The sequence below is a fragment of the Ascaphus truei genome, unplaced genomic scaffold, assembly GCF_040206685.1.
Source record: "Ascaphus truei isolate aAscTru1 unplaced genomic scaffold, aAscTru1.hap1 HAP1_SCAFFOLD_749, whole genome shotgun sequence".
NCBI classification, from domain to species: domain Eukaryota; kingdom Metazoa; phylum Chordata; class Amphibia; order Anura; family Ascaphidae; genus Ascaphus; species Ascaphus truei.
Genome location: NW_027457084.1, coordinates 147362 through 160514, shown reverse-complemented (window position 1 = coordinate 160514; position 13153 = coordinate 147362). Strand labels below are relative to the sequence as shown.

The window sequence follows — 13153 nt, the reverse complement described above, 5'->3', positions numbered from 1 at the left end:
TGTCCCACTCCCCTAACTCTTCCCAGCCCTGACTGTTACTACGCTAATCCCTAACGAGTCCCAGCGCCTACAGCAGCAAGCTGTAGCTCACTGGGTGCTGGCAGCCAACGTGCTGCGCAACAAGGTGCCTGCCTGTCAGACCTCACAGCACTGACAGCCGTGACTCTGACAAGGCAGCACTCTAACAACACTAAGGGCAGCGCCCCTATCTTGGGCCTCCCTCAGCAATTACCCACTACCCTAGTGGGGGGTTGGGGGCTACCTGGGGTGTGGGTACCTATAGGGCCGCAGGAGCTGCACTCACTCCCCGCACCCTTCCTTCCCTCACAGCTCCCCTGCTTCCCGAGCCGCCGGGACCTTAGAGACGCGACCGCGGCCTTAGCAACGGCCCGATCGCGTCCCCGGCAACCGGCCGCATGCAGTGAAAGCCGCGCTGCTCCCTGCTCCAGCCCCCACCCTTGGAAGCAGCCGTCGGGTCCGTCGGCACCCGCGACCGCGCTGCAACAAGGGAGGGGGGTCTCCAGGAGCCACGGGAGCTCCAGGCTACATATATATACACATCCGTGTGCTTTATTGGAACCTCGCCTCATGAATTCAGGGGGGGGGGAGGGTGTTTTGGGGGTGGAGAAAGTTGGCAGAAAAATTAAAAAAAAAAAAAAATAAAACAAAAAAAAAAAAAAAGGGAACTGGATGTTTTTCTGAAGACTTGTAAAAATGTAGTTCTAAAAAAAAATAATTAAATATCTATATATCTCGTATTTAAAACACTGCATTGTGCATGTTTAGATGGTCTCAGTTCTGGCGCAATCCTTTCCAATATCTATTGCCGCCTGTAACAGTCCCTGGAAATCAGCAAGAACAGCACCACTGCCTTAAAGGAGAAAGCCAAGGGGCAATCGTTTTTTTTTGTTTTTTTTACGTAGGATTAAAAGCAGGGGGTGTCCAAAGATTAACCCCATTAATTTCAGCTCCGGGACCCCCTGCTTTCAGAGATGCAGACCTCTGTAGGGGGGAATGAGGGGTTTGCCGGGGTCACGTTGGCCATTAGAAAGTTGAACCTGATCATCCCGGCTTCCTATTACCCCACAGGATGCGGTGAGCTCCGAAACACCGTCATCACATGAACCCTGCTAGCCAAGCGGCTACCGGCAACCCCTACGGAGTTATCAGGGGGTCTCCGGAGCTAAAGTAAGTGAAGTTCAGTTCCGGAGACCCCACTGCTTCAAGCCGATGTTACAAACGCAAAACAAATTGACATGCTGGGACCCCAAGCTTACGCTCACAACACACCCATCTGTGTGACCAGGTATCCAAACATCACCCCGCAGGGTTCTTGCCCAAGCAGCACATTGCGTTGGGAAGCCCGTGTCCGATTGTGGCGCCCGGGCACCCACCTGCTTGGCGGAAGCCTCGTGCCGGGCAGAGTTGGTCAGGCCGAGCCGTCGAAACTTTAGCACAGGAGTGGAGTGACCGGGCGTCTTCACCAAGCTCTGCGGCATCTTCCAGCCCAGGTGAGCCGGAGCCACGATAAGAGAATCCTCCTTAACCAAAGAATCGTTCTCCAGCTGGGAGTCATCTGAAAGCCGCCAGAAAGGGGAATAATCAGAGAGACCTCTGAATACATCTGCTAAACAGAATAAACTGCACGACCAACAAGGGACAAACGCAATGTCCGGAAGGCAAGGTGAAAAGGGAGCGGTTACAATATGATCAAAGGAGTCTCACTTCTACTGCGCAAATAAACACATTTAATAATGGCGAAAAAACCTCATCTACGGGGGTTAGAATTATTATTATTATTATTTATTATTATTTTTTTTTTACATTAGACACCAGTAATAAAAAACAAAAAGTAAGATCCTGAGACCTGCAAGTTGTGCCCCATGTAAAGACCTCTCCCCCCTCTGACAAAAAACAATACGCATTATCTGTATGCAGGATCAAGGAGTCAAACGGTCCCTTCCCAGACTGCAGAACCGTGCCCTAGTAACATAATACAGGCGAGAGGCGGTAAAGTCCCTTTGTACATTAGTGCATTATTCTCAACGCTTTACACAAGCACATACTTTGTTGTCTTAACCCATTGCGTGCCAGTCCCGCCGGCAGCTTGCAAACAAGGGATTTTACGGATAGATCGGGTTCAGCGCTCCGCAGAACGCGATCTTCGCAAGAAGCCAACGCAGTCGCCACGACGTCATGGGGCATTCAAAGGGTTAATGATTTCACATCAGACCAGCTTTCTACATCAAGCATTTCAGTGCCTTGAAAGGGTCTGAGGTCACTGCAACCTCATCCCACATCACACACTAAATGCACCTTACTTCAGTTCGACCTCATACTCAATATCTCCAAATAAAGCGGCTTCTTGGCCTTACGGGTGCACCCCCCTCCAAAATAAATTCATCTACAAAGTGAACTCAAAGTGAAGCCCCTGGCGCACACTCTCTATAAAAGACCCGACGCCCGCGGTAGGGTATTCACATGAAACCGTTCCCCCTGCAGACCTCAAAGGCGTCATCTGGGAGAAGCAGTTGTTAACCTGAAGTTCTCCGATCTGTCTCTTTAAAGTCCAGTCACACAGTGGGAGTCACGTTAATGTTCATTTGGGGCAATTCTTTAATAAGACAACACACGTGAATGGAAACGGCTGTATAGTGTGGTGAAAAAAAATCTCAACATAAAATGTGCAAGGGATCTATAAACACACCGGTGTGTGCTGTACACAGAGTGCAAGGGATCTATAAACACACCGCTGTGTACTGTACACAGAGTGCAAGGGATCTAGAACCACACGTGTGTGCTGTACACAGTTACTCCTCACCTTGTACATAGCTGTTCTCTTCCAGCTTCTTCAGCTCCTCTTCCAGCAGAACCATGGCGGCCGTCCTGGGAAACGGCGCAGAGAACGGGTTAGAACGTCGAATCCGGAGTTTGCTGAACAAACGTCCCCCGCAGGGAAGTCAGACCGACCAATATATGTGTTTAATATAAAAGGCCGTGTGCGTGCGCAGAATTACACACAGATATAGATACACGCACACACGCACGCACGCACACGCATGCACGCACACACGCACACGCATGATAAGTGCCGGCACCCCGAGCACACTGACCTTTCAGGGGTGGAGGAGCGGTAACCTCTGTCCTCGTCCTTAGAGGGCACGGTTACCGGAGCACTATGAGATCGGGGCAGAGCCGCACAACTCTTCCGGCTTCTCACTTTCACCAGGCAGCGGAGGAAATTCAGCAGCATCCAGTTACCTAAACCAGTGCAAACAGGACAGGTTCTGCGCCGACATAACGTGCTACTGAGCCCTGTAAGCCGGCAATGTGTCTCAGGCCGCTTTAAAGTACATGCACAGGACTCATTACTGCGCTTAGTGCGCTGAATGTGGGTGGCTGACCTCGGCATTTAGTTGCTGCGCCAGGACAAAAATTTGCCCATTTAATTGAAAGCGCCAACACATTCCACAGCGCAGTACAACGGGGTCACAGAGAGGTGCATTACATACACAGTTCCATACCAAATAAAGACGGCTACAAAGACCGACAACCCTGCTCATGAGCTTACACTCGAGGGACTGAGGGACAATGAAACAGAAGGTAAAGTGACTGCTTATTGTGGGATGGAGTATACATCAGGATGGAGTATGGTCCAGCCGCACAGCTGACCCCATTAAGGTTTGAGGGTGTGGCAGTTAGGGGGTGTTGGATAGCGTGATGTTTGGTACCGCCACCCAGCTTGTGGATGTTAGCGGCATTACAGCCAATAGAAAGGTGTGTGCTGTCTGAAGATAGGCGTGAAATCATCCTAAATATTAATTATGCTATATTCAGAATGTAATTAGTTAATTTGGTATTAAGTTAGAATTTATATTGGAAAATGATTAGCCGACTCTGCAATAAGAAGTTAAATACAGCCGGGTGTCGAAATGTTTGCTGAAGTGGCAAGAGTTTGAATTTAAAGGTTAATTAAATAGATAGCTAGTTAGTAAAAGAGAATACAATGGAGTTAGGTCTTAAAAGATTAAGAACATTGGATTAACTATAGTTACTTGGTGACAGAACAAAGTTTCTTCAATGTCACAGTAAATATTGCTAAGAGAAGACACAGTTTTCTAATGTTGATTAACCAAGAATATTTTGGGCTGACTGAAAAAAAAAAAACCAAGTGATTGATATGTTTAGACAGAGAAATGTATAAAGATTGCTTTTTAGTTTCTGGAATTCAGAACCATTGAACATCGCCCAGCTAACAATGAAACGAGAGATTCTCCACTCCAGCTACATCCTGTGTGCCTGAAATCATGCAAACGCACTGAAATGAGGCTGTAAAAGATGTATTCTATCGTCTCTGAATAAATTGTGAAAAGAATAGTGCCGTGGACTATTTGATATAGATTGAAAGGTGGGACATTCATTTGCACCCATTTAATGAACAAAATCTTCATTTGGCGAACCAGCGAGACTAATCTTTACTGTCCACAGAATTTAAAAATCCATTTAGGAGACAAAAAAAGGAATCCCTGTTGCAAAGAACGAAAACCCCATCCACACTTCCACCAGTCTCTGGACCTGGGGGTCAGCTGTACAGGAGAAATGTTTTTTTATTTTTTATTTATTGAGCAATCAAGCGTGGCCAGCTTTAATGAACCCCACAAAAAGACATTAAATTAAGTGCTCTTAAATGAATAATCATTGGGCAAGACACCTCCTGAAGGCACTTAAACCCTTCAGTGCTCACAGGGTTTAAGTTCTTTCATCACCAATTGCAGTCCCATTCAAGTCTTCCCCGTGTTCTTCCCAAGGGTTGACATGCTCAACGTGTTACACGCAGAGCAGCGCGGCCGCTCCCGTTACACGCAGAGCGGCCGCTGCATGCAGAGCAGCGCGGCCGCTCGCGTTACAGGCAGAGCAGCGCGGCCGCTCGCGTTACAGGCAGAGCAGCGCGGCCGCTCGCGTTACGAGCAGCGCGGCCGCTCGCGTTACACGCAGCGCGGGCGCTCGCGTTAGGCCTTGCCCCCGCTGCCTGCTACAGCATCCGCTGTGGTGGACGCTGCGCTCACGAGAGCCCTCCCCGCAATGGCGCCGGGCCCGCTGCACTCGCGCGAGAGCTACTCCTGCTCTCAATAGAATTGAGAGCAGGAACTCGCGTCGAGCGGCTAGGCACGCCCCCGGCGGTTCAGCCAATGAGGGCGAACCTGCCGGGTGACGTCATGGCTGCGCCCCTGTCACTCCTCCACCACGCCCCCCCCCCCCCCCGGTCTCTGCTCCTGCAGTGAGCTGCAGACCGGGGAATCGCCGGAACGCGCAGCCAAAAGCGCGGGCGCGCGTTACAGCACCGTGACCGGGGCCTTAGCCTTACACGCAGAGCAGCGCGGCCGCTCGCGTTACACGCAGAGCAGCACGGCCGCTCGCGTTACACGCAGAGCAGCGCGGCCGCTCGCGTTACACGCAGAGCAGCGCGGCCGCTCCCCACCACATTTCGGCTTCGCCCCCATAATACAAACATTGATCCATTTTCGGTTTAAAGAGAAAGGTTTCAAGAAGGTTCGAGAACATTCTAAAACGCAACCCAAAGAGCATTGCCGCGATGTTAAAGACATGGTGACGTCAGACGCCGTATAACTTCTAAAAGGCCACGCAAGGCGGCTTCCCTGTGCCGGAGTGGAGCTTAGTTCCATTCATCCAAGTGCAGAGTGCAGCGCACCACTTTCCCAGCACTGGGGAGCAGCCCCCCAGCATATAGAATAGGAACCTTTCACCACCAGGCTGCAGGGTGAGCGGACGGAGCCGTCCCTGGGTACTCACCAATCACCGTACACACCAGGAAGACCGTGAGGGATCGGAAGCCCAGGGAGATGTGGTGGTTGAGCTCAGACAGAGCATTGATCAAGACCAGGACCAGCAGCACGGCTCGGGAGAAGCCCGGAGTCTGCAGGAAAGTCATGAGCAAAGCCAGGAGCAGGAAGTACCCGCCGTGCAGGACACACGTGGAAATGGCATTGAGGTTAACACCTGAGAAAAGAAAGGCCCAGCTCACGAGGATCCTTATCGGCAACGTTCACAAGGTTAATACAACAGCCCTGGCCCTCTGGATTTCACAGGGTTAACACAACAGCCATGGCCGGGGTCCTCGGGATTTCACAGGGTTAACACAACCGCCCTGGTCGGGGTCCTCGGGATTTCACAAGGTTAATACAACAGCCCTGGCTGGGGTCCTCGGGATTTCACAGGGTTAATACAACAGCCCTGGCCGGGGTCCTCAGGATTTCACAGGGTTAATACAACAGCCCTGGCCGGGGTCCTCAGGATTTCACAGGGTTAATACAACAGCCCTGGCCGGGGTCCTCGGGATTTAACAGGGTTTTTTTAAAACTAAAAAAAAAATATTTAAAAAAAATCACTTATTAAAATTGTATTTTACACTTTCTAAACTGCCTAATTTTCCTGTTTTTATATATTCACATTATTTATATTCTTCACCGAAGTTCTCTTTTGGGTTCGCAGTGTTACCTGCCCAATCAATGAATCCCTGAATGTAGGACAGTCGCTGCTCCACGCTACTCTGCATGTGGTCCATGGCGTAGAGGACCATGCCCAGGCTTTGGTTCATCCTGTGCAGTTTCTCCGTTAGCAGGTCGTAGTACTGAGCAGTCTTGTTCTGGTGAGACAGGAAGAGGGCCAGGTTCGACTCTGTGGAGGCCAACACAACGTGAAGTCAGACAGAGACCCATCTCACCCACCTAACTTTGCCCATTATCTGGGATCTACACATCTGGAGGGCATTTTGCCTTCCCCATTTAGCCAAAACAATAATGTAACCCATGGCAATTTGAACAGCCACTCCTGCTGGGGTTAGTTTACTCCCTAATCAAACTAAAATTGAACCCGAGAAGCATAAAAAAAACCTGACTGGGAAATGCTTCACGTCAGTTTCAAGAAATAAATTGAGACTCGAGCATTTTCTTAGGCGCATAACTAGTTTTAAGTGGCTTGTGCCATACCACAACTACTGTTGGACCCCTCATCCGATTGGTGTTTCCTCAAAGAAACATTGATTGGGCGACTGCAGTGTTGTCTCTCCTGGTGTGGAAGGAACGGGCTTAAGTGGAAACAATGTTTCACTCCAATAATTACCTACTGTAGTAAGAGACAGAAGGGGCCTCTGGTCCTTTCATTAGCATTTTATCTTTCAGTGTAACGGTTAATTGCTTGGTATAGGTCCACTATGGACCCTACTAGGCCAGCAATAAAGGAAGACATTTAAAAAAAAAAAAAGGAAGAGGTTCACCACCTCCAAATTTCTCTTTCAGCCTGGACTTCCAAGTTTGCACCTCTCACTGGGCAAGTGAAGTTTACAAAGTTTCAGACGACCATCCAAAGGCTTGAATGGTAGAGAAGGTTATGATTGCAACTCTCCTGCTCTCACACCTGACCAAGTGATTACCACGGCATGATGGGAAGTAAATTAATGGACAGTGTGATCCTAAACTCTTAAGCTGTTGAACATAACCTCTGTTCTAGGATTCTCCGATAGGGACTTATTCACTAAACACCCTGAGGTGATGAGGTGATTAGTCTTCATTTGATATTTACCCGTATGCATCTTCCTCTCTTTGTCACCTGCTCCCTTATCGAACACCCATAAACTCCTTTATCTTTCTAGGCTCCAGTTCACCTTCCAACAATCAATCCCTATCTGTTTGCCCTTGGAGTACAAGTAACATCTAGGTTTACCAAACTGAGAAAGCAGACCGATCTTGTGAGCCTACCAATTTTGGAGTAGACTTCGTGGGATCGATTCCGGACCTCTGAAAGGTCGGCCAAGATTGCCTTGTGTCCATCCTGCAGCTCAGTGTCCTGTTCCACCAGCTGATTACTCACGTTCTCTAAAAAGCAACCAGTATAATTCACTCAGCATCCCAAGGTAAAAGTACTAACTGGTGTGGAAGAAAGGACGGGGTTAATAAAAGTGGGTGTGAGCCTCGTCAAAGGATGTCCGATTAAGCACAAACTACATCAGTGGTGGCCAATTCCAGTCTTCAAGGGACACCAACAGGCCAGGTATTAGGGATATCCCTGCTTTAGCACAGGTGGCTCAGTCAAAGCCCAATGGTTGACTGTGCTGAGGCAGGGATATCCCCAATACCTGGTCTGTTGGTGGCCCTTGAGGACTGGAGTTCGTCACCCCTGAACAACATTATTCTCAATAATTGATCAGATAGATAAAGCCTCTGGAGCCTTCTATTAACATGGAGACACAAGCTTGTAAATCAAGGTAATATGGTATAGGGATTAAGGTGTTGGAACAAATTTGTGGGGCTACATTGCGAGGGAGTCGGCTCTTTCCCTAAATGACGTTTACGAGCTTGTAACGAGGCAATTTTGTTCTTTACCGTCCTTTAAGGCGGCAGTCCACAGCTCAGGGTTTTGGGGAAAGAACATATTTTTTCTCTTTAAATATAGATTTCTACTAAACTGGAGGATGCCTTTGAGTCACAGGTGTCCTCCGATTCCCAAGATACTAAAAATCGGCAGACATGGCCGCTGGGGTCAGCTTGCTGCGGCGGCCAATAGAGAGCTGCCACATCAGAAGGAAATCTTCTATTGATGACCCCGTGGCCATATTAGTTTTGAGTCAAACTAAAAACCAACATCTCTTGGGAACCAACAGGATACCGGAGGACTGTGAATCAGGTCTGGGCCCTCCATCCCCCCTACCCCATTTTAAGCTGAAGAAAAATAAAGAAAAATGTCCTGCTATAACCCTTTCAGTGCCAGATGGGCAGAGGCACTAGAGTGGTACGGGCCCTCCAATCACGTTATCACACTGTTACCAACTAACATAAGGAAGTCCTCTCCCTTCTGTTCTGCATTAGTGTAGATCGCATTCCGCACTCCATCGGCGCGCTGGAGGCGATCACCCCTAGAAAAACAAGTGGGCTTGTTTTGACATCACTATGATGTCACAGGACCCCTGCCCTGCCAGGTCCCATGACATAGTAGGTTCATCTCAGGGCACTCAAAGGCTTAAAGGCAAATCCTCTTACGACCCCTTTGTCCTCTAAAAAGGCTCATAAAATCAGACCCTACCCATCTGCTTGGTGATGCTCTCAATGAGCTGGGCAACTAGGTGGTGCCCGCTGGCGATCAGAGCCTTCTCCTCCGCTAGCTTCTCCAGGTTGCCATGGATTGATGTCTCCATCTTCTCCTGATTGCTCTGTAGCTGCTCCTGCTGGTTTAACAGCTCGTTCTGGCTGCTCACCACTTTGTGCAGGGACTCTGAGGTCAGCTCCTTCAGCTCCTCCTGACCGTCCTATGAAACACATCCACTTATCCATTAGCTGACCATATCTGCTTAGATATGGCCTTAAGCGAGAAAGAGGCCCCCAGGGGAACTGCACCTTGTGGGGAAAACCAGCACTATGAACTAAATCATGACTTTAAAAAAATGTAAATAATAATTCTAGATAAAATAAATAATTTCTTAGTAGTTTAGATCAGTTGTACGCCAGTTTAGTCAATATGGGCCACCAACAGGATTTCATAGCCACACACCCAAGCAAATGGTCATATAAATAAGGTGATGTTAACTGGAGACAACATGTCCTGTTGAGGGGGGGGGGGTCTGAGGATTGGAGTTGAGCATGTTCAGATTTACATGGCCAGGTGTTTAACTCCCTTTAGTTGTGTCATTGTGTGTAATGCCTGTGATCCACCAAACAATGGACTCCCCCCTACCCGACCTCTCCAGGTGGGTGCAGGTGAGGATGAAGAAAATGTAGAGTGCCAAGCATTCTGCTGGCGAGTGCCAAGAAAGGGGTAGAAAGGGGCACCTTCGCTCAGAGGGCGATTGCATTAAGGGGCAATCCCCCCTACGACGAAAGCGTGCCAATGGCAGTGATCTGTTTAGCGGGATCACAAATGGGGTAATTGATGGTCTTCTTACACAAATCTGACAAAGATATAGTGTATATAATGTATATATTTTTAAGGTTAGTTTGTAGACGTGGTAAGCGGAGGTGATTTTCTCTGGCTGCTTCTTTTGTCTGATGTCACGGTGTTCAAGACTTTATAGTTAAAGCCCCTCTCCCCCCCCTCCCCTTATCTTTAGTGGCTCTTTGAGAAGGACAGAGTGGGATAAGGGTAAATAAAACACCCACTATCACTCATTTAGGTGATTTTCCAAGTTATTTTTTTTTTTAAATCTGTTAAATCTTTGTTCTTAGCATGTTTGGATCCATTAAAGGAATTCTAGTTTTAAAAAAAAAAATTAACAAAACTTTTTTTGCCTGGGTACGTGGTATTACACATTTGAGGAAACCAATAGCATTACAAAAATGTCTATTACAGAACTACCACACCGCTCTCGTGGGACACGCCCTCTACGCTGGCAATCCTACACCAGTTAATACCTTGAGGAGTTTCATGGCCTCCAGCTGACTCACGGCAGTGGACACCAGCGTGTTGACGGTGAGCTCCGTCTGGCGCCTGAAGTGGAGCTGGCGGGTGGCATAGCATACGGAGCGTGCCCGGTTGCTGACGATGTGATACGCGTTCCAGGTGTCTGGGTCCATGGGCGCAGTGCATTCTGCCAGCATCTGTTCAATGAGAAGTTAGAAACCTTATTTCCTGCCACGTTACAGAGGCCCGGTCCAGCTGGGGCCACTGACCACCAAGGAAAGTAGGGACAGATCAACACTCCGTAAGCACTTCAGGTAGCACAGAATGCCACAAATTGGTTGAGTACTGCACTGCTTTTACGGCTAGTTGCAGCCTCCTATAAACTAAATTTGACACCCAATGCTCAGTAGAGTGCATGAAGGGAGTCGGGAGAATGCATTTCCTGAAGCACTCTGAGGGAAGACAGAATAGTCCCTCATCATGCCTAATATACCCCTCCTTTGGTTTCCACCATCAAAAGATAGGTCCCATGAGTGCAAGTAATCTTCATTTATCACCAAGCAGATTTGCTGCAGATTCCCCAAATCCGCTTCATATTCCTGCATTAAAGGATCCAGAGAGGCGACATGTTACTTAGCAGTCAGTAGTTCAGTGCCCTATCCATTTATACATGGGCTCCCTAGAACTGTTGCATTACCGAGCTTGAACAGCCAAGCCTGGAGAGAATGAAACTGGACAGGAGAAGCAGATGCCCTCGGGTTCTCAGGGAGTACTGCCCTTTGCATGCTGGAGGGTCTCACACCGTAACTGAATTGTGTTTGGTTTCCAACCATGAACATTTTTTTTTTTACTTTTCTGGTCATCCATGGCCACAAGCACAGAGACAAAAATATGATGGCAGAGGAGAATTACTTGGCCCACCTAATCTGCCCATATGCCCTTCTGTTAAACCCCTCTTGATTGTTGGCTTTTGTATTTAGGATAGCCTTATGCATACTCCAAGCTGGTTTACAATTCCCTACTGTATTAGCCCCTCTACTCTTCATAACAGAATGTAATGGCAGATAAGGACCACTGGGACACTTCTCCCCCGTGCCAGGGTAGGACAAGGTAACACTTATCTGGAATACCACAGCTGAAAAAGACAAATGGCACAAACCAAAGAAATAGGTGAAAATGTCTCACCATGTATGACCAGAAGAAATGGGAATATCGTGGCAGCATACAGTACAACACTGGGGCATGAGAGTGGAGTACAGGCGGATAGCAACCATCTAGAAACACAGCCACTTGAAGGACCTGCCGGCCAAATGTGCCACCAGCCAAGGCTTTCAGTGCTTAAAAAGGGGCAATACCTCCTAGGAACAAATTATACAAATGGACATTTACAATAGCTTTCCAGAGAAACAAAAGCACACAAATATTTCATTTAGTGATGTTAGATTGGTTTAAGGCAATTCGAATTTTAAAAAGCGTTTACAAAAATACTTTTTTGGCTGGCTATGCGAGAGTGACACATTTCTGGAGAATCTTGTGCTGTCGGGATGCTGCAGCGACCCTGATGGAATGGCCCTTCACGGAAAACAGGTGTGACAGTGCTGCAGATTTAAATACTTCCTCGATACGTTGGTAACCCATCTAATGATGCCTTGTACGCGGCTTGCAGCGGTCTGAAATTACCAAAAGATATCCGATTGCCCAATGCAGAGTCTTCTGCAGGTCTCCAAGGCTCTGACCACATCCAACTTGTACATTGTTGTCATTGAAAGGATTAGGATGCTACAAAGATGGCCTTGTTCTTATGATTTGACAAGACCACTATTGGTCTAAAAGTTATGAAACCGTCCTCGTGACCCCATCTTAACCATTAAAAAAATAATTGTTCTTGTAAACCATTTCTGCAGAATTGAGACCAATTGGCTTCCTCAGTTGACATGCCGTCAATCGAGCTATTGGACAGAAGACCTGGACTGAAGATAGAAGAGACTATTCTCTTAAAGCTGCAGACCCAGCAATATCCTACATGTGTTTTTGTTTTACTAAATCAGTTCTCAACTATGAGAAAATACTTGTACTTTTTTTTATTTTTTTTAAATAAAACGCTGAATGACTTTTTTTTATGTATTATAATGTAACAAGCAAGTTTCTATAGCTACCATTTACAAAGTGTAACAGGGTACTCCCATCTGCACTTCTTTCCTGCCCGTTATGCAACTCCTGCTAGCTACAGGGAGTAACAGGTTAATCCTGCGGGCATTAAACCCCCCCCCCCCCTTGTCTGCTCTGTGAGTGGCAGTGACTCATGGCCTGTGTGTAGCCAATAGAGGTATAGACCATGAGCCCGCTTCTTCTGCTTCCTCTAGGAAGCACCTCTGAATTTAGCAGTCCTGCTCTGGAGAAGCTAAAGAACAGTCCTCTCAGAAGGAGCTATTGAGCAGAGGGCTATTAGACTCTCCCATGGCGGGATGAGCTTGCCCACCTCAGGTCTGTGGGCCTTGGGAACATCAGATTAAGCCAAGGGAGCCTATACTATCAGGGTCATTCACTATTTATCATCCTGGAACCTGGAAGGTATGCACCCCGCTGTAATAAGAGCTGCTGTGATGCACAATAAAGAATCCCTGTTGTACTATATCCCTGCTCTGATAAGAGTCCGTGTGCATGGGGTATGGAAGTGCTTCAGGAGGGGTAGTCTCAAGTACTCCCTGAGCCCACTGAAGCTGGAAGCGTTGTAACAAGAATTGAA

General features: G+C 47.9%; 1 protein-coding gene across 1 annotated transcript in view; it reads right to left on the bottom strand.

The window, feature by feature from the left end:
* Positions 1–13153, bottom strand: part of LOC142486125 (protein brambleberry-like) — a 30362-nt gene that overhangs the window by 4734 nt on the left and 12475 nt on the right. Inside the window, exons 4-11 of the mRNA XM_075584801.1 lie at positions 10419–10604; positions 9097–9319; positions 7776–7892; positions 6517–6696; positions 5812–6018; positions 3114–3261; positions 2822–2886; positions 1395–1576 (exon numbers count right to left, since the gene is read on the bottom strand). Coding sequence (XP_075440916.1) covers positions 1395–1576; positions 2822–2886; positions 3114–3261; positions 5812–6018; positions 6517–6696; positions 7776–7892; positions 9097–9319; positions 10419–10604 — 1308 coding nt within the window. The remainder of the gene's footprint in view (positions 1–1394; positions 1577–2821; positions 2887–3113; positions 3262–5811; positions 6019–6516; positions 6697–7775; positions 7893–9096; positions 9320–10418; positions 10605–13153) is intronic.